At 41.3% G+C, this 22707-nt stretch overlaps 1 protein-coding gene and 1 long non-coding RNA gene across 2 annotated transcripts in view; one reads left to right on the top strand and one right to left on the bottom strand.

Annotated features, from left to right (window-relative positions):
• LOC309511627 overlaps positions 1–22707 on the top strand; it is a 216751-nt gene that overhangs the window by 31654 nt on the left and 162390 nt on the right. The window lies entirely within an intron of this gene.
• Positions 19960–21767, bottom strand: LOC309511252 (uncharacterized protein). The gene is made up of 2 exons (XM_082186348.1): positions 20174–21767; positions 19960–20038 (listed from the first exon to the last, which is right to left on the bottom strand). The coding sequence occupies exons 1-2, from the start codon at positions 21667–21669 to the stop codon at positions 19999–20001; spliced, it is 1536 nt and encodes a 511-aa protein (XP_082042474.1). The 5' UTR covers positions 21670–21767; the 3' UTR covers positions 19960–19998.

Below are 22707 nucleotides of genomic sequence, written 5' to 3'. Positions count from 1 at the left end.
ACCAAATGCTTGGTCCTCGCAACACTGCTAGATCCTCGTTACAGGGGTCATGCGTTGGCACCAGGCACACTGAGCAAAGCAAAAGACTGGAAAAAGGATGAGCATGCCACTCTGTCTGAGGCTAAGAAATGGAAAAGAGCTTCCTCAGAAGATCAAGGCCCTGATCCAAAACGGATAAGGGTGGAGGAAGTAGAGGAGGAAGACGCTAGTCCGTCTGACATGCTGTAACAGATATATGCCAACCTTCTGGGGGCACACGGACCAAACTCTGAGGAGACTGATGATGAGGAGGAGCAGCTTTTCACTCAGCAGCTGGATCAATACCTACGGGAGCCGTTGATCGACAGACAGACGGTTCAACCACTTGCATGGTGGAAACAAAATGCATCCCGCTTGCACCTTCTGGCTTCACCCCCCTCCTCTGTTCCCAGTGAGAGGGTATTCAGCGAGGTCAGCCAGATATATGAGAAAAAGAGGAATAGGCTGACGGGAGAAAATGCTCAGCCTATTCCTCTTTTTCTCATATATCTGTTTCCTCCATTATAACCTGCAGCTCCTAAACTGGGAGTATTAAGAACTTTCAGTGAGGGGTGTGTGGGGTAAAGAAGTGGGGCAATGCGCATATTATGCACAATTCTTTTAAAGTTGTTTTTGGGTCAGTATTGCTGTTTACATTTACATTTTCCTTATCTTCTTAGGAAAGCCATTTGCTCTACAAGAGATTAAGTTAAGTGCACTAAAACTTAGGCCTAACCATTAAATGACTAGGTTGTAAATAGTTGGTTACTTTTAAAATTAAGGATAGTACAGTGTGCACTTTATTATGCTGCTTGCTTGTTGCTACTGTGTGCAATAGTGTAATTATTTTATTTATGCTTAAATATTTATTTTCAGAATTTATTTTCAGAATTTAAATATGCTTAAATATTTATTTTCAGTGTTTTCAGCACTGGGGTGCGTTCTCCGAAACTACCTTAACGCTACGTCGTTCTTAAGTTGTACCTTAAGAAGTACCTTATCGTTAATACGTGGTTTCCGAAACCTTCTTAGTTAAGTATACCTTCTGTAAGTCATACGTTCGTAAGGTTGGTCTGGAGCGCTCTTAGCTATACCTTATCGCTGCTGACGGTTCATACCGCTAGTGGCCACCACTACGCAAAAAGCTTTTTTACATCGCAGTTTAATTACACATAGAACATTTTATATGAACATTTAATATAAAATCTGATTTAGTATTAAAATTACATTTTTACTTTACTTTAAAATTTTACACATAAAATACTTAAGTTGTTATAGCCTACACCCAGTGTATGGAAGTGTTTTCATTAATAAAGTTTCCATACACTAATGGTTGTTAGCTTTTTTAATTACTATCCTAAGGCACATCAGCTGGCGAACCATTTGACAGAAAAGGCTTAGGAGTCTATATAAAGAAAGATGAGTTTACACAAACTTTATAGCTATGGCAGCGAGACAGCGAGTACTTGTTTTAAATCAAAGACGGCGCCGTCCGCGGAGCCAGTTAGTGTATGTCAACTACTTTATAAGAGAACACTTTAGTCCACTGACTACCATGTCAGAAGAGACCATTGTAAAAAAATTTTGCCTGCCACGGGAGCAAATTCTGCAGCTCTTGCATCTTGTTGGCCCAGATTTGTCAAGACAAACTCGACGGAGCTACCCCCTCAGCCCCGAAATTCAGCTGCTGGCGGCTCTTCGTTTTTATGCCGTGGGGAGTTTTCTGGAGGTTGTTGGGGATGGATATGGGCTGAGTAAGACCTCAGTGTGGCTGTGCGTTCACTCAGTCACAAACGTACTGCTTCGCCACGCCACTGATTACATACGTATGCCTTTCACAATGCACGAAGTGATGGAGACACATCAAGGCTTCCATGCCATTGCGGGTATCCCGCGAGTAATTGGCCTTGTGGACGGGACACTTATTCACATCTCCAACCCATCAGCACTCGACCAGGCCTTCATTTGTCGCAAGGGCTTCGCGGCTATCAATGTCCAAGTGGTAGTTGATCACAGGGGAGTGATTACAGACGTAGTTGCAAAGTGGCCTGGTAGCACACACGACAGCTTTGTGTGGGCCAATTCAGCGGTGGGTCAAGACGCAGAAAGAAGAGTTTTTGGGCAGAGCATTTTTTTAGGAGACAGCGGCTACCCCCTAAGAACATACCTTCTTAATCCAGTCACCAACCCCACCACGCAGTCTGAGCACAGTTACAACGCTGCACATGCTCGTACCCGCAACTTGGTGGAGCGCTCGATTGGGTGCTGTAAGATGCGTTTCCGTTGCCTTCATAAATCTGCTGGAGGATTGCGTCTGAAGCCACAAAGATGTTGTGCAGTAGTAGTAGCTACAGCCATGCTACACAACATTGCAGTTACTGGAGGTGTAGCTTTGCCAGAAGAGGTGGAAGAAGAGGAGGAAGAGGAAGCAGGTTTCCACAACCCACCTGAATTACGAGATGCCCTACACGCTGCTGGTGTGCAAACGAGGCACCAAATGATTCACTCTATTTTTGGTTAATATTTTTTTAAGCAATTTCTTTGTTTAAATCGACCACTCAGATTCCTCCTTTATTTGTGTGTTTCTCTAATAAATTGAAGTTGTGCACACAGTTCATTTGTCACCTATTCCCATGCCATTTCACTTAAATGCTGAAACCCCAATCACCTTATTTTTTTACTTTAGTACTTCAAAAGGTGGTGTCACAATACCTAGGCTACCCGATCTCCTTGGGCTGTGTACCTACTATAGCATGTGTGCTATTTGTACTTACAATTGGCTTTGCATGCATATATATATAAAAAAAATAAAAAAAATACACAGCATTAACCTCGTAGTGAAAATTGATGATGTGGATACGGATATATTATATACTTGGGGAAAAGTGTCACTCATAAGTTGCTTTTTGCATGCCTAAAAACACCCCAATTAAAAGTAATGTAAACTTCTTACACACACTTTCATGAGATGGAAAAGGATATTTCCTTTAAAGATGATCTGCAAACCCAACATTGATGACAACAGTTTTGCTTTTAATCGTGTTTTATTTGAAAATACTTTTGAAAGTAAATTTGAAAAGGCACACCACAGAAAACAGAAAAATGTGAATAAGCCTGTTACTGGGTCGGCGATGGTTCACCTGTAACGTAAAAGAATAGTTAGATTAAAAACAACACGACACTCTACCAAACATCATAAAACCTTACCTTGATCTGGGAGTATTATTGGAACGGAAATTGATGGCCTTTGAAACTGTGCCTCGGACAAAGCATACTGCTTTTCCATAATATGAACCTTTGCCTTTTCCACCTCCAGCGTGGCTCGGGCGATGTCGTTTGCCTCTTGTAGCCCTTGCTCCATTCCCCGCAGAAGTTGTAGCTTCTCTTTTTCTAGCTTCACCAGCTCATCACTGCAGTCGCATCGGATTAAAGGACGCCTTCTGGAGCCGGATTGCTGGTGCTGGGCTACCTCAGTCAATGGTAGTGAAGGTGCGGACAGGTGTGGTGACGCCGGTGCTGAAGAAGCGCTGTCAGTGCTGGCAGGGGAAGAGGGTGTGTGTTGGGTCGAGGAGGTAAAGATGAAGTGCTCTGCGGCAATGTATCCACACCTGCTCTCAGATCAATCCCCCCTGAGATACCCTGTGAGGCCGCTTCTCCAAGGATTGCCAGGGCCCTTTCCTCATCGCGACTGAGTGCAGGCACAGAGCTGGGTCCCCCACCAGTTCTTTCCCGGTCTCTCCGGACTGCTGCGCCTCTCGCTTTGGCAGCGCTGGCAAAATCGTGCCATTTTTTACGGATCACGTCCCACTGTCTCAATGGGCAGGAACCAGACGCTGCCAATTTCATGGCTATGCTTTCCCAGAGTTCTTTTTTTTTTTTTTGGAGACCGTTGTGCGGAAACTAGCGAATAATACACCTTTGTGGTGTTCCACCTCATCCAGCAGTATAGACATTTCGGCAGCAGTGAAGCTGGCCGATCTCTTTTTGCGGACTTTTTTCCCCGACATAGTGAATGTCGGTATGTCTCTCATGTTTGCGCTTTTATTGAGGAAATCATCCAATTACACAAATGAGCGATTTACGCCAATAATGTGATACGGCTGGTGGATAATCAGCATACGTTGTGGAGAACATTAACACACTTATGGCCGTGAGGGTTTGGGATTGCACACTTGCTAAATTATAAACACATACTCATATTTATTTCTGCATGTACATATTTCAATGCCCCGATAAATGCAGTTTGTACTATTTCTAAAACGCTTCTTTATAAAGAACATTGTTTTCTCAATACTTTACCTATACCGCTGTGAAGGAAAGAGCGCACAATCGATCATCGAGGCATCGATTTCAACCTATTCAGCACCTCCACCATGGACAGCACCTGCTAAGGTCGAACTTAAGAAGGTTTACCTTAAGCAACATCCTAAGGTATAGTTTGGAGAACACACGTAGGAAATGTATACCTGTAGTTAAGGTGTACCTTTTGAGTCTTCGTAGCGCGCTAAGAGACAACGTTATCAGAGAACGCACCCCTGAACTCTTTTTTTACTTGTTCTACCTCACGTTTTTAATATTTGTTAAATATTGTTTATCTACTTGTTCTTACTTGTTCTACCTCCCCTGTTTTTACTATTTGTTAAATATTGTTCATCTACTTGTTCTTACTTGTTCTACCTCCCCTGTTTTTACTATTTGTTAAATATAATTTTTTTAAGTTCAATAAATGTTCCTTTTTTAAATTGACACTTGCAACATTTGTTATCATCATTGTGTCATTTTTATGATGTAAATTGAGGAAGCAAAAGCAGTATCGGCTCAAGAAAATCGGCAGCCTGTATTGGTCATCGGCTAAGGCTGATCCCTACAGAAAAGACGTCAATGAATGCACACATGTCACCTGATCCACACATACACATCTTCTTTGTTGCATGCGCTAATTATATGATACACTAATACAAAAGAAAACATTTGTATTCACAAAAGTGTCTTTATTTGTACAAATGGTAACACTTTACAATACGGGTGCACTAATATGCATTAATTCATGCTTCACTAATGCACAGATAATCATGTGTTAATGTATGACTCATGAAGAACTAAACCATTAAAGGGATACTTCACCTCTGGAAAGATGAATGTGTATTTAAAATGGGTCATTTATGTAGTAGTTTGAATTTGGAGCCTTCTAGACTGAGAAAAGCCAGAAAATGTATTTTTGGCTTATGTGGATGAAAGACAACAACTCCCAGAATGCACTTGCTTCGCTGCTCTACGAGGCCACTCCCAAGCCACGCCTACCAGTAAGAGCGCGCAGTTAAACAACAAGACTAGGCTACTAGTGAGTCTCCGTGACGAGTCTGCCCGGGATTTCGAGATCGCCCAAAATGTCCGGGATTCGGCTTTTGCGTTCTACAGTCGCCATTCATTATGTTTACTGTGGCGAGCAGGACGAGGCTGAGGGCCGCGGGAGAACGGCGTGAGGCCGGTGGCGTGATTACTGATGAGCGATGGAGGAGCGGGAATTTTTTTAGCAATGTTAAAAAGCACATCAACCAATCACTTGTTTAGCGTTCATGTAAAATTTACATTCAGATTCACCAATCGGAATGAATTCAGTTAGACTGAAACAAAAGGTGTGCATGTAAACAATGAATGGCGATTGCAGAAAGCAAAAGCTGAATCCCGGACATTCTGGACGATCTCGACGGCCGGACATGTCCGGGAAAAAGAGGATGGTAACCCCTACTACTCAGCTTTCTCCTACTACTCAGCTTTCTCCACAGAACAAGAGCCTGCTAGCTTAGCTTCCAAAGAAAGACGGCTGACACTATGTGTACATTCTGTGAGTGAGATCCCACCCTCTATGGGCGGGTTGAAAACATGTAGAACAGCCCCTACAGAGGCTGTAGTCTTTAGCCTCTGGCCAAAAAATCCTCAGATGACGCAAAATGACGATTTTTGTGTCATCGGAGGATTTTTTCCAGACAAAAAATACATAAATCTCTCGTCTCAGGGGGACATGCATTTCGTTGCCTTGTACCTGTACTTGTGTAATGACAATAAAGTTGAATCTGATCTAATCTAATCTAATCTAATGAGGGAGGAAAGCACGGTAATTCGAAAACACTACGGGTTTTCTACTGATACAAAGCTTAATGCTAAATCCTGAAGTATCCCTTTAATTAATGATTACAGCATCAGTAACTAATAAAGATTCTAAATGATTAATAGATTAAGCAATATATGAATTGTTATTAATTAAATGTGTCATAATGTATCAATTCCTTAATAACCTATTTTATTAACTAATAGTGTAAATTAATGCGTTAATTACCACAATGGGTTGAAGTCATGTACTTCAACTTCGAATTGTCTGCTTTAATTAATCATTAGCTAATGATTTGCAAATGTATCATTATGTTATGACTTGACTTGTTGAGGCACATGACTATTAACTAATTGTTAAGTAATATGCCATTTTGGTTTTGACATCCACACTAAGCCATGGATTTCAATTTCCAACCATCTACAACCAAGATTTCACTGAGTCCGATGAACCTTGTTGTTCATGGCACAGGAATATATCAGGTTAAGCTTGAGGTTGTGGTACACTGAGAACATGCAGCCGAGCACTGCTATTTCATAACACTGTGTCTAGACTGGACAAAGACAATAGAACGTCCATTATAGTCAGTGATACTACACTGGATGCGGCGCGATGCTACATGACAAAACCCCGACAGTAAACTGATGCCACATTCTATTTCTGACGTACTCCGAGCTCTTGTGCTAGTTCTGTTACGAAGGACAAATGGACTTGCAATGGTCTGTCATGTCCAGTGTAGACAGCTGGTCTCGCCCAGTTTAAACACAGTGTAACAGCGGTCAGGAGTTCATATTCTGGTGTGCTAATATTTGTGTAGCCGGGTGGTATCTGAATTTATAAGCTAGAGAGTACTTCCCCTTTAAGAAAAGCGAGCCCTTATGATGACGTCATAATAGCGCCATACAGAGAAAGACGGCTAAAGCAGTGCATGAGAGACACATTCAGTCGTGTGCAAAGTTGATTATCATCCTTGATTTAATCGATGTTCTATGCAATAGCCAACTAGGTGAACCCGGAAATGTTGAGTACACCAACGTTTTTTTTTTGCAGAAATGTGAAGTATGGGTCCCCAGCATACAGAAACTGCCGGATGCTAATTCGCATATGTTGAGCAATTTGCATAATTAGTGTAACGAGTATATTATTTTGAAAGGAGATTATATATATATTTTTAGGGGACTTTTATTTTGGCGAGCGGTCTACTTTTTGCGCGTGCTGTGAATGCAGCGGAGAGAGACGAAGAAGAGCGCGTGTGTTATGAGGGTGTGACGGACACAGAAGAGAGTGCAGTGTCGCGATTGTGAAGCTTGTTCGATAAAGTTGTTTCAATTGAAGATTAACGAGGCTTAAGTAGAGTAAAGAACGACAGCACCAAGTAAAAGTGTGAACAGTGACCCACGTTTGATTCTGCAGAAGACAGTTTTGTTCCAGTGGTATGTGTTGGCTGTGAGAATGACGCAGTGACATATTGTGAAGACCACGGAAGCTGTGAGTACGTTTAAAGTGCAAACCCGGTTTGATTTTTGCCATCCAGAGACTTGTTACATGTCTTTTTGCAGTTTTCTTTGCACTTCTCGTGTTTTGATCGAAAAGTGTCGTCGAGTTAATAGCTCAGTGGGACTGTTCACGTGTAATTGAGTTTCCCGCACGAGTCAGAGCACGTGAGATTGAGATCGCTGTAGCAGCTAGTAGTGATGGCAAAATCGAGGCCTCGTGAACCAATGAAACAGTTGAACCAAATGGGCCATATTGTTTCGAGGCTTCGAATCAATCCGACACCCGTCCCAACGGTGACACCTAGTGGTCACTTGCAGGTGTTGATCTGAAACAACCTTGACGAGCCATTAAAAAAAAAGTGTTGTTTTTTATTATTATAATGTTCTAATATGTGAAGCTTGTAACCTATAGGCTCCTCACTGTGCATAATGTTATTTTGGTCATGAAAAATGAATATTAATAAAAGAAATCAAGCCACAATGTCTCACTTTTTTAGAGATTTTTATTCAAAAATATTAATTTATCTGCTGTGGAAGGACTTAGCCTACTTCTTTTTTTACAGATAATTTCTCCAGCCTTTGAAAAAATCCTCTCACAAGGGACACTTGTTGCTGACGTACAAAGATATTTTTTTGCAAGGACATACAAATGAGGAAAGATTACTGCTCTCTCTCTCCAGTAAGTTAGTGGATCATGAGTTCTGGGCAAATACGCAAATTTCAAATTCTCCTCAAATGGCGCATCATGGATGATGTATTGTTGCAGTAGGCCAGCTGCCGATCACAATACACACATCTCACTTTATTTGGGGTTTCTAAATGGAAATGCTCCCACACCACTGATGTACGGCATCTCTTCTGGGGAGCCTCCATTTTATCTATCTATCCAAATCTATCTATCTATATATGAATCGATCTATGTATCTAGATATGTATCTATAATCTATGTATCTATATATGTATCGATCTATAATATATGTATTTATATATGTATCTATAATCTATCTATATATGTATCGATCTATAATATATGTATTTATATATGTATCTGTAATCTATCTATATATGTAGGCTATCTATCTATTAATCTAGCTGTCTATATATATTTATATCTATGTATCTATTAATGTGTCACTATATGTATACTCTGTCTGTCTCTAGCCTATCAGTCAATGTGTTGTGTAAATTTAAATGTAAGTCTAAATTGCCTATAACTAATCAAATCGCACTATGTCACTATATCACCAAAAGTCCACTATCTCAAAGTCAAACTCCTCTCACAAAAACCCACGAGGTCAAAATGCGTTTATTTCACTTTTATACAGATGTGCGATTGTGTCGTCTGTTCCCGACCGTGTCAATCAAACGCTGATTCGGCGGACCACACCTGATGAAACACTTATAGTGCAGCAGATTAGTAAAAAAATCGTTCACTTTGGTATAGAAGCATGAAATTTGGCACAGATACTCTCTAAGGGCCACTATTTTGGAAAAAGGCGTTGGCCACTCAAAAATTCAATATGGCGGCCATTTTTCAAAATGGCCGCCATTGCTATTCAATGCTTATTATATCAATTATTCAAACAGTGATCCAAGCATAAAATTTTATACAAATACTCTCTAAAGGACATGTTAATAGAAAAAGATGCTTGTCCCTCAAAAATTCAAGATGGCCGCCAATTTTAAAGATGGCCACCGTTCCTGTCGAATATTAATTATTTCAAGTGTTCAAATGGTGATGCAAGCATAAAATTAGGCAGAAATACTCTTCAAGGAACACTCTTTTGGAAAAAGGTATGTGCCACTCAAAAATTCAGGATGGACACCATTTTCAAGATGGCCACCATTTCTGTCAAATAGTCATAATGTCTGCTTTGTCTGCCTCCTCTCCTTTGACCTGTCCAGCTTAGTTAAACTAGCCAGGGATATAAAATCCCCACCGTCATAGGTCTCAGGTTCATTGGAGTACACAAGCCTCTCCACCACGGCAAGGTGTAGTCCACAGAGAGGAAGTGCCACTGTTAGAAAAAGGATACGCTGCTGGTACAGGTTGCACATACAGTGGGGAGAACAAGTATTTGATACACTGCTGATTTTGAAGGTTTTCCTACTTACAAAGCATGTAGAGGTCTGTAATTTTTATCATAGGTACACTGAAACTGTGAGAGACGGAATCTAAAACAAAAATCCAGAAAATCACATTGTATGATTTTTAAATAATTAATTTGCATTTTATTGCATGACATAAGTATTTGATCACCTACCAACCAGTAAGAATTCCGGCTCTCACAGACCTGTTAGTTTTTCTTTAAGAAGCCCTCCTGTTCTCCACTCATTACCTGTATTAACTGCACCTGTTTGAACTTGTTACCTGTATAAAAGACACCTGTCCACACACTCAATCAAACAGACTCCAACCTCTCCACAATGGCCAAGACCAGAGAGCTGTGTAATGGGCTACAGGACAATAGGCAAGCAGCTTGGTGAGAAGGCAACAACTGTTGGCACAATTATTAGAAAATGGAAGAAGTTCAAGATGACGGTCAATCTCCCTCGGTCTGGGGCACCATGCAAGATCTCACCTCGTGGGGCATCAATGATCATGAGGAAGGTGAGGGATCAGCCCAGAACTACACGGCAGGTCAATGACCTGAAGAGAGCTGGGACCACAGTCTCTAAGAAAACCATTAGTAACACACTATGCCATCATGGATTAAAATCCTACAGCGCACACAAGGTCCCCCTGCTCAAGCCAGTGCATGTCCAGGCCCATCTGAAGTTTGCCAATGACCATCTGGATGATCCAGAGGAGGAATGGGAGAAGGTCATGTGGTCTGATGAGACAAAAATAGAGCTTTTTGGTCTAAACTCCACTTGCCGTGTTTGGAGGAAGAAGGAGGATGAGTACAACCCCAAGAACACCATCCCAACCGTGAAGCATGGAGGTGGAAACATCATTCTTTGGGGATACTTTTCTGCAAAGGGGACAGGACGACTGCACCGTATTGAGGGGAGGATGGATGGGGCCATGTATCGCGAGATCTTGGCCAACAACCTCCTTCCCTCAGTAAGAGCATTGAAGATAGGTTGTGTCTGGGTCTTCCAGCATGACAACAACCTGAAACACACAGCCAAGGCAACTAAGGAGTGCCTCTGTAAGAAGCATCTCAAGGTCCTGGAGTGGCCTAGCCAGTCTCCAGACCTGAACCCAATAAAAAATCTTTGGAGGGAGCTGAAAGTCTGTATTGCCCAGCGACAGCCCCGAAACCTGAAGGATCTGGAGAAGGTCTGGAGGAGTGTGCCAAAATCCCTGCTGCAGCGTGTGCAAACCTGGTCAAGAACTACAGGAAACGAATGATCTCTGTAATTGCAAACAAAGGTTTCTGTACCAAATATTAAGTTCTGCTTTTCTGATGTATCAAATACTTATGTCTTGCAATAAAATGCAAATTAATTACTTAAATCATACAATGTGATTTTCTGGATTTTTGTTGTAGATTCCGTCACTCACAGTTGAAGAATACATATGATAAAAATTACAGACTTCTACATGCTTTGTAAGTGGGAAAACCTGCAAAATCAGCAGTGTATCAAATACTTGTTCTCCCCACTGTATCTGTGAGACGGAAGGCGGAAGGACCATCAGAATTGAGACTGGTTTCAACAATATAGGTGACCAGTTCAGAAAGAGCCATAGGAAAGATGGCTGGTTGAATCGTTTCACTCTGTGACTCTTTCTCAAGCCTTCTGAGGTTTCTCTCTGTTGTAAAGATGAATGAGACGCAACTGATGGTATTTCAGCTCCTGTGCAATGGCATCAGCACCACTTAGTTGAGACAATAATTTAGCATCATTCAGTGTTTGTGCACATTCATGTAGTCTGTCATTCAGTTGCAGTGTCATTACCTGACATAGGTCAGATTCAGGAGATATGTTATCACAAAGAAAGCAAACCTGATCATCTAGACTTTTCTGCATCATGGTTCTGCGATGCTTTGTTTGGCCTTCATCTATCTCACTACATTGAGCATCGGATTGTTGCTTCTGGGCACGAAGTAACTTTGTGTTGTTGAACCGAAGTCGACAATTGTAGTGATACTTCGCTTGGTTCCTTCTCAAAGCTTCTGTACCACCACCTTCATCCAGTCATTCCAGGTCCAGGGTCATTGGCATTTTGTTCATCTTGTGTAAGAGTGGAATGTTGGTGGCAATCATTTTATAGCCATCATTTTGAGAAACATGATGGGTAGGTGGTGATTGGAGGGGTTCTTTTGTGTCTGTCTGACAAAGACAACATTTCTTCCAATCAGTTGGCCTCTTGGCTGACATGGGATTTTCATTTGCCATTTTGGGGGTTTGTTGTCTGATTAAGGCCGAGGGGTTATCCTTTTACCACCTCAATCATAGACATAGTACACATTCAGGTATGGGATACAACTAGGTACGGGTCACCTACACCTAGCCCGATCATTCATCCAGTGCCATTTAAGTCCCGTGTGATCTGTACACCTTCCAGGTAAGCATACATGAACAAGTCATGTATTGCCCCGCTTACCCTTGGCTCGGCTCTCCCGCGCTGGCACAACCTGTCAATTCAGGTGCGGCTATCTAACTACATCTATTACTAGCTAATTGATGAGGGGCTGGTAGACAGCATTTGGGACACTAAACTTAGCTATACTATTACTACTAGTCAAGAACTACAGTGTAAGTAAAACTAGATCAGCTGACACTGAACCCCATGCTGAGTTCCACAGCAGTTAAGTCACCAGTGTGCCCTGGTTGTGTAATGACGTTCACTCTATTAAACAAAACCTTCCTTAACACATTAAATTGAGCTCTGACAGAAATGGTGGCCATCTTGAAAATGGTCACCATCTTGAATTTGAGCGGCACACACCTTTTTCCATGATAATGTTCCTTGAAGAATATTTGTACCAAATTTCATGATAGCAGCACCATTTGAAAAAAAGATGTAAGGATTCAAGAGAAATGGCGGCCATCTTGAAAACTGGTAGCCATCTTGAATTTTTGAGGGACAAGCACCGTTTTCCAAAAAAACATTCTGAAGAGAGTATTTTCACAAAATGTTATGCCTACATCACTGTTTTAACAATTGACATAATGAGCATTTTACAGAAATAGCGGCCATCTTGAAAAAATGGCCGCCATGTTGAATTTTTCGGTGGCCAACGCCTTTTTCCCAAAAAGTGACCCTTAGAGAGTATCTGTGCCAAATTTCATGCTTCTATACCAATTTGAACGATTCTCTTGAAATATGCCATTAATCTGCTGCACTATTAGTGAAACACTTCGAGGCTTCGTTTGGTCATAGTCACGTGACATGGGTGTTTCGAATCACGCTTCGGATCAGTGTTTCGAAACATCTGCGCTTCGGGATCTCGCAAAGCTTCGGAACGACTGTTTCGCTTCAGCCATCCTTAGCAGCTAGTAGCTAGTACGCAGTACGCACTTAATGAAGAGACATAACTTTTCCGCTGATTCAAGAGTGAAGATTACCCTGCCATTCAAGTGACATCTCAGTTTGATTCATCTGCAAGTTAATTTTCTTTTTGAGACAGTTTATCTGTGAAACGGTTGAGACAAAAATTGAATGTATTTTTGAACTTGCACACTTCAATACGGGATCTTCAGTTTATTGCAACGCACCCCACGTCCAGACAACGCACTCTAATTCATCGTTCTACGAACTGGTATTTTCCTTTATTTTTCAGTGACTGAACTGATAAACGGTGAACTGTGAGTACACATTTAAAAGTGCTTAAATTCAGAGGTGAGATTTGATGGTATGTTTGTTTGTTGTTTTCAAATGTGATTGTTTGAAGGTGATCCTTTGAAAAAGGTGGTAATTTGTGGGTGTACAAATTGACACATTGAAAATTATCTAATTTTGAAGTTAAATAATGGATTTGTTATACCACTAGTGAAAATAGTTTTACAATTTCAGTATTGAAAGTGTTGGTGTGAATTCAAAAGACAACACAAAGACTGTAACTTATTTTATTTCATTCTTTATTTAGACAGAAGACATAACCAATCATAAGAAAAAGAAATCTAAAAGAATAAATTATGTTTTAATTGTTTTTGCACTTATTTACAGTGCATCTTTTCATTGAGAGCTGCTAGGGAGTGGGGAAGTCTCACTTACTTTATTAGATCTGGGGAGGGAGGAGCATAACACACTGTGATCTAACATATGCAATTTCTCTTCAGGAAGCCACCGTGTGACATTATCATACCTGAAGCCTACCCTTGTCAATCTTTAGATTTCTCACACAATAAAGTATGAAACCACATATACACACATTAGCGTGTAACGAGGCTAAAACGTTTGGGGAGCGAGGACCAAGATCCTTTCGTTGTCCAAACTTCCAGAGCAGCCATAATTCATTTCCCCACACGACGGGCAGAATACCCCGTTACATTAGCATAATTAGCATTATTAGCTTAATCGTCCATTTTGAGCAGATATTTTACACTGTATGGCCAATTTCTACAATATGTGAGTGGTTTTAGAGGATGCTGATTTCATTTTTGGCATTTTCAGATTTCAAAGAGCTAATTTTATTACATATTTTGATTTATTTAGGCAAATTCTGATTACATTCAGTTAAAATTTTAGGTTATTTTTATGGTATACAACAGGGATGGGCAACTTCGGTCCTGGAGGGCCACGGTCCCACAGAGTTTAGCTTCAGCCCTAATCAAACACACCTGAACAAGCTAATCAAGGTTCTCAGGATTACTAGAAAATTGCAGGCAGGTGATTTTTTCAGGGTTGGAGCTAAACTCTGTAGGACAGTGGCCCTCCAGGACCGAAGTTGCCCATCCCTGGTATACAAAATAATCTTACATTTCAGAATCTTGAGTGCTCTTGTGAATATTGATGCATTGTTTTCAGGGTGTGGTGAGGCTAATCCCCTCCTGACACTTTTGAAGATTCAAAATTGCTTTTTGGATAAACGATGAATCTTTGTTAGGCTGAATGTTATGCATTTCTGGAGGGAAAAGCAATGCGGGTATTTGACATAACTTGGATTCTGCAACTGTACGATACATATTAATGGGGTAGCTCTTTAAGACACCCAATTAGATGACATCACCTAAGCCCATCACCATGTGTGATCAACGAACTATGTACAAATATTCACTGTATACATGCCATTCAAGACAGGCCACGCAAGTCGCTAGGGCAACTCCCGAATGGCAGAAGGGCTGCCCAGGTTGGTCCACAAGTCGCAAGATCCAACGGGGACGCAGTTAAAACTCCGCCAGATGCAAGAGTTAAAACTGAGTCTGGGCAACCCGGGTCAGCCCGCCAGACCAAAGGCTAAACAAGAGGGCCTCACCTCCGCACCACACAAAGCACACACTGGCTACCACCTTCAGGCAAACTGCTATGCCTCACAATTAATTAACAAAAGGCAGCCTCATCATCTTCACTATCCTCGTCTGTCCTGGTGAGTCGAGCAATGGTCCAAAGACACTTATAGTCTTCATTTTAGACACACCTTCATCACTGTGACGATCTTGCACAACATTGTAGGCAGACCAGTCCAGGGGAAAAGGAGTAGAATGGAAGCATCATCCCTCCTCTATGCTCTAGAAACCCTCTCTCGGATGCTCTATTGGACAGTAGCTGTTCTTGGCACTTCTTTCAGAACGGGTGGAGTCAGTTTCTTTGGGCCTGTATAATGTTCAATGGCAAGACTGCTGTTAGCTACCGGACAGAATTTCTCAGCTTGGAGCTTTGTCAGACGGGGAACTTTTAGTGACGTAATCCCACCGTCTGGAGTCGCCACTCCAGGGAACAGGATCCCTGCAGGATTTTGCACAAACTGAGTGGCCATGGCATGTCTTGTGCGGCAACCATTGGGTGTGAAGACTACAAGATTATCTACAAAGTTATCACCCCAACTGTGAATAGGGTCAATGCACCTCTTCAGTCCATACCCGCAGGCACTTACACTGAAAAAAATTATTCATTGAACTTAATCAATTTTAGTTCAACTTAATGTATTTGTTTAAATGTAGGTAAAATAAATTGAATGCAACCACTTACGATAAAAAAATGGATTAAATTCAACGAATCATTTATTTCAGTGTATCTGCATCATCTGAGGCGTATTTGGCAGCTGACTTCCGGAACCCGGAGGACCTCATCATATTTTACAACAAGACCATGCTCATTTAGGTTCTGAACCAGTTCTGAACTACCATGCTTATGATGAAGTTTTACAGCTAGCCCCAAAGTTGTGTGATTCCAGCTTTTACGGATGTGCTTCTGGATGCATTGAGCAAGTGTGAGTGCTGCTTTGGTCACCGTTTCTACCCTGGACACAAGACTGGAGACAAGTCTTAGGAGAGTTGGACTTGTATATTGAATGACCCTTTCATGCCTAAAGCTGCCCTTTCATGGTCTGGCTTGCCAGGCTAATGAATGGCAGGATGATTGTGCAGAAGTTGTGAAGCTACGGGTGAATGGCATCATGGGCCTACCTGCAGCTGATGCTCAGTATCACTCCAAGTGTTACAATGCTTTCAGGAAGGTACGGAAGGTCGTATTCACGAGGTAATGGAATATTCTGGACCTCTCTCCGCACTTTTCTGACAAACTTGTCGACATCATCATCGTCATCATTGAAGAGGCCAGTTTGTCCTACTAATTTGAGTTATTTAGCAATGTACTGCCTAAAGCCAACAATCGTCTGACATCCTTCAACTCTCAGTACAATAACGGCATCACAATAATAATCACACAGGTTGGCTAGCATTTGTTTCCGGCACAAACTCCCAGAATTAGCTACAAAAACATCATGCAATTTGGAGACAGTCCAAGTCACTGACTTGTTTGCACTCATGTGGTCTATGACCGAAGCTAGGCAGCTGTCAATTGGTTTACTAGCAGTTGCATTAGAGTCAATAGGTACCTTCCTGAAAGCATTGTAACACTTGGGGCCCTATTTTAACGATCTGAAACGCAAGTGTCAAGCGCAAAGCGCAAGTAACTTTGTGGGCGGGTCTCGGCGCTGTTGCTATTTTCCCGGCGGGATAAATGCCTCTTGCGCCCGGCGCAAATCTAAAAGGGGTTGGTCTGAAGTAGCTTCATTATTCATAGGTGTGGTTTGGGCGTAACGTGAAATAAACCAATCAGAGCGTCATCTCACATTCCCTTTAAGAGCAGGAGCGCTTGTTCTAAAGCGGATTCCTATTATAACGGCGGATTTGCCAGACGCACGCCAGGAGCGGTTCACAGCCGAGGAGACCGATGTTCTCGTCAGGAACATTGGGGATGGAGAAACCCACCCAAATTAACTTCGGTTAAACAGGCGTATGATAATTTGGGTAAATGTGTAAGCTAGATGTATGCTTTTATAATAAATTGTCTGTCTATCTATCTATCTATCTATCTATCTATCTATCTATCTATCTATCTATCTATCTATCTATCTATCTATCTATCTATCTATCTATCTATCTATCTATCTATCTATCTATCTATCTATCTATCTATCATCTATCTATCTATCGTAATAATGTATGATTTGCAAAAATGAAAACTGCTGCTTCTGTGTAGATGAGAGAATCAAAGTGCGCGTTGTGCACACGCTACATTGATTATGGCCAAGCATGCGCCCTTAAAATAGCATATGAATAACATGCGCAACGCGCCACTGACTTTAAACAATTTTTTCCTGGTTAGTGGCGCAATTGTTTTCTAAACCTGCAAAATAGCATGAAGGAACGTTTGCGCCGGAACACGCCTCCTCTTTGCACTGAACCGCCCCCGGGAGCGCAAGTGTATTTCCTAACTTACCGATGTGCGTCTGAGGAGGGAAAAGTCTGCTTTGCGCGGGTGCAAAATAGGAATGATACATGCGTCGGTGTACAAAGTCAATTGCGCTGGGTGCAAGATAGGGCCCTTGGAGTGATACTGAGCATCAGCTGCAGGTAGGTCCATGATGCCATTCACCCGTAGCTTCACAACTTCTGCCCAATCATCCTGCCATTCATTAGCCTGGCAAGCCAGACCATCAAGGTTGTTAGGTCTGGCAACTCACCATTGGCACGGCTCAATCCGAGGGGCGGGATAAACGGTTGTCTTTCAAATTCCCATCTGCACGCAATAGGATAGAGCTACAACCAACCAGAGCGTTTGCCCACCCGCGGAGCTAGTTGATAGATTAAACTTTTGCCGTATCTGGTCGGCAAAACTACAAACACATCTTCCTTTTTAAAGAATGACTTAAGTGCCGTTCTTTGTTCTTTTCTCAAAGAAAAGCTTAACTCCAAATCCTCCAGACTCACGGCCAAAGCCGATTGGAAAGACAGTTGTTCGCCAGCAGCAGCCGCCATTCTTTGTTTTCAAGTAGCAGGGAATTCACGCAGAACCATCACAACTCTGCCGTCATTATGTTAAGCCCACCCACCGACTCTATACACGATTTGATTGGCCTGACTAGAGTTTGGTTTTTCCAGCTCGAAAGTCAACGGAGAGTTGTTAGACTACACTGGCTGCAAAATAAATTTTATTTTGACTACACTGGCTTCAAAATAAATAGAAATCTAGGGTGCATCTAGATTTCTAGGCTAGCCGTTCATCACATTTAGACAAAATCACATATTTCAAGGGTGGAAGGCCTGGCCTATCTAAAGTCTGAGATTTTTTAACTGGATTCACCCTGTTAGGATTTTTAGAGTCTTTTTCTTCACAAATAAGACCACAGAACAAGCACTATTTTGAATACTCAAAGGCAGAGAGTTGAGAACGAATGATTCGCTTTCCGGGCTGACTCTTACATGAGTCTGACTTGCGTTTGCTCACGTTTCTAGAGCTAGTATAGAAGCTTTAGCAAGATTTGTGACATAGCACAGAAGCTGATGAAGCACCATCAGTAGCAATAATGTTTGACAAAGTCTCATGTATGGCTGTGTCTCCGAGCTCTTAATTAGCATAGTGGCGATTCCTTTGGACCTAGATATTTTAAAGTTGCCACTGCATGGCACTGCATGGAGCAAACAGACACTTCTTTCCCGACATTTCAACCTGATCAAACCATCTCTCTTTGTTTTGAAAGTACTTAACCTTAGAGTTGAATGGTTAAATAATCCTCCACAACAACTTGAGAAAGCAGCAATTACACTGAATATCGACTGTTTTTAATCCTTTCCTTATCAAACCAGAAGAAGTCTGAAAAAAAAAGAATCCGAAATTTTTAAATAATGGCCTGTAATAATGGCCATGGTGCTTCTAATTTTAGAACACCAGATTCACCCACAAAATGGATCTGACTAGAAATTCACAATGTATTGAACAATATTGTCACTATAACTCTGTCCACCTTTTATCTTAATGTGAAAACATAAGTAATATCAACATTAAATTGTCAACATTAAATCACTTGACTGACTTTTGTACGAATATTAAGGCGATATAAGAAAAAAAATATTTGCAAACTAGACTATGCTCCCTTGCTTTACAACATACTTATTACAACTACCAGCTAGCTGCAACAGCTTATTTGCATAAAAACATGACTGGACCTCAAGAAATGTAAACAAATTTAGGTTAGCAACATTCACATCAAAGAGCAAGAGCTCTTGTGATTCTGAAATGTGAGATTATTGTGTTTACCATGAAAATAACCCAAAATTTTGGCCGAAATTAATAATGTATGTCTAAATGTATCCAAATTTGTTATAGAATTACCATTTTGAATTCTGAAAGTGCCAGAAATTAAATCAGCATCCTCTAAAACCACTCACATATTGTAGAAATTTCCCATACAGTGCAAATTATGTGGTCAAAATGGACGATTAGGCTAATAATGCTAATTATGCTAATTATGCAAAAAACCCATACTTCACATTTCTGCAATAAAACTTTGGTGTACTCAACATTTCCGGGTTCACAATGGGGCTCTATGGGCTGGCTACTAGACTATAAGTAAATGTAATAATCATCATTTAATCTGGTGTAATAGGCTATGCTCGTTTCATTCTGTGTATGTATACTGTGTATTTTGGTGGTTAGAGTTCGAGATAGCTGGAGATGTTTGATTGATGCACGTGACCAGCATTACGAAGTCTGTATTACAGAGTTCGGTAAGTTGTTAATGTAATGTGTATGTGCTAAACAAATAGGGTTGCCACCTATGTCTTATAAAAAACCTGGACATATCGATGACCTGACCGACCGCTTTGCTCACAAGTGAAAATGTCCATTAGACATTAGACCCACAAGACAAAATTGGCCTTTGTGCAGTAAGATTGAGCATAGTCGTGACTCGTGAATATTTTAAAAATCTCAAGTATTCTCACTTATCTTACTTAACTTATAGCTTACCTGATTGCTTAGATACTGGTGCTTGTGCTTGCTTTTGCTTCCTCTTTGCTAAAGAAATAAGTAGAGGGATGACATTAGATTTGCATTTACCATACCTTAGCCACATCTATAGCCACTTTTATTTAGTATGTCTCAATCAGACATTGGAATAACAAAATCATACATAAATAGGCCTTAGCTTACCTAGTCTTCCATCTATACTTTGCGTTTCCCTTTGCTGCAGCTATCAGTGGTTTCTGTTCTTCAATGAATGTCTTGAATTCAGTGCATGACAATTTGAAATTCAATCTGACCTGAAGCTCAGACTTCACCATTGCAACTGACAGTCTGTTTCTTTTATCGGACCAAACATCCTCCATATGACTGAACACTCTTTCTGCATAGGCATTACTGACTGGTATGGAAAAAATAAAAGCAACTACTTTCAACAGCTCGGTGGATTCAGTTGCCTTGCTAAAAAAATAGGCCCACTTTCTGTCTGGGGTAAGGTCTGTTGGAATGGTGTGTAAGACCTCATTCAGAATGACTACATCACCATACAGCTTGTCTTCTTCAACATCCAGGGCCAGTTTTTCCACTAAAACTTCCAACTCTGACCACTGGAGTGATTGTCCTTCATGAAGGCTGAGACAGCCAATGTGTGCAAGAACCTGGTCATTGAAGTCAAATTTATCCTCAAGATACAGCACTGCCTTCTCAAAAAATCTGTCCACCAGGCTCCTGAACTGTTCCTGTTGCTGGGGTAAAAGGCTCCTCAGTATTTGTTTTGCTTTGCTGCCATAGAATTTGTCTGTGCGCCTTGCGATCAGCTGACTGCGCAATCGGTTCATCACAGAGTAAACGTCAATCACAGTAGCACTGTCACTCTCGAGCACCCTAATAGATGAATCAAATTCTTGCATCACATTGTGCATGAATGCAAGGATACATTCAGCTACAGTACAGTCTACATTTTCTGCATCACTTGTACCACACACAAATGTCCAGATGATACTTGGGCAGTCCTCCTTTCCCAGGGATACAAAATAAGACTTTAAAGCTGGCCAACACTCTAAAATCCTCTGTATCGCTGGCAGCAAAGACAGCCAGCGTGTGGGGACATGCCTCAGAATCTCCCTGTATTTTGTATTAGTAAATTCACAGAAGTCCTTAAGCAATTCCACTTTTTTAGCAGAACAACTGAATTCACTATACACCTTCAGCACAAAGGCCTCCACGTCACACCCTCCAGCACTAAAGACACGATTAGCTGCTTTGACAGTGTTGTTTATGATGTGACACTTGCAATTGCCCTTCACAATTTGTGGGTTAGCTTCTCTGAGTTTCTGAAAAACTGAGTTGTGCCGACCATAATTAACTGATGCGTTATCTGCACCATAGGCACTGATCTGGCTGACTGAAAGTCCATTGTTCTCAGTAATAGACACTATTTGTTTGAATATGGCTTCACTAGATTCGTTGGAGTCGTCGTAAAAGTCTAACAATCCATACTTCACACCCTCGGATGCACAGAAATACTGGACTGTGTAGGGAAACAATTTTGTGTGACCAGAATTGGATGCATCAGAACATACTGCAAAATAGTGCGCTTTCTGCAACTCTGCTGCTAATCTTTGCTGACTAAATGGTGCCAACACATTTTCCACTAAGGCCTCACATTTAGTTCTGCCACAAGACATTTTAGTTGCAATATCAGAGTCACTGAATATTTTTGCACTGACCTTGTTCCCACAGTCAGTTGACAGGTAGCTATGGCCATGTCGCACACCGTGATAGGTAGCTGTTAAAGGAACACTCCACCGTTTTTTAAAATAGGGCTTATTCACCTTCTTTCCTACATTTAGATAGGTGGGCAAATGCATTTTTGTCTCAGTGCATGCATTGTTTTAGTTTGACAGGGTTGACGCTAGCTTAGCTTAGCATAATGAATGGAATCCTTTGTTGCCAGCTAGCATGTCCTGAGTAAAAGTGATAAAAAAAACAAAAAAAAAAACACCTAATTACTTCTTGTGGCCTGCGTATTCACAACAAGTACAAATAGCGATGCAGATTAACACTAGGCGATTTCCTATGCAGATTTTGACTTGGGACTATATTAGGGGGAAGCACAGGCGAAGCACTGCTACTTGGGCGCAGAGATATCACGCCCAAGTAGCAGTGCTTCGCCTGTGCTTCCCCCTAATATAGTCCTTAATATATAAGTCAATATCTGCCTAGGAAATCGCCTAGTGTTAATCTGCATCGCTATTTGTACTTGTTGTGAATACGCAGGCCACAAGAAGTAATTATTTTTTTTTATTTTTTTTATATCACTTTTATTCAGGACATGCTAGCCGGCAACAAAGGATTCCATTCATTATGCTAAGCTAAGCTCACGCCGACCCTGTCAAACTAAAACAATGCATGCACTGAGACAAAAATGCATTTGCCCACCTATCTAAATGTGGGAAAGAAGGTGAATAAGCCCTATTTCAAAAAACGGTGGAGTGTTCCTTTAATTCGGCGACAGTAATTTTGTCCTCTGAGCTTTTTGTAATCATGAATGATGAAATTGCCTTTGTTTGTCTGGTTACTTGAACGCGACTCTGATGTTTCTTCGTTTTAGCATGGTCATCCAAAGCAGTTTTGCCTTCATGTTTAACCAGAATTTTAACTGAGCATACGGAGCAAGTAGCATATAGTGGATCGCCTGGTGTTTGCTTTAGCCATGTGGAGTA

The sequence above is a fragment of the Leuciscus leuciscus genome (assembly GCF_965113295.1).
Source record: "Leuciscus leuciscus genome assembly, chromosome: 12".
Taxonomy (NCBI): Eukaryota; Metazoa; Chordata; class Actinopteri; order Cypriniformes; family Leuciscidae; genus Leuciscus; species Leuciscus leuciscus.
The sequence above is the reverse complement of the archived record's forward strand: the minus strand, read 5'-3'. Positions and strand labels throughout refer to the sequence as shown.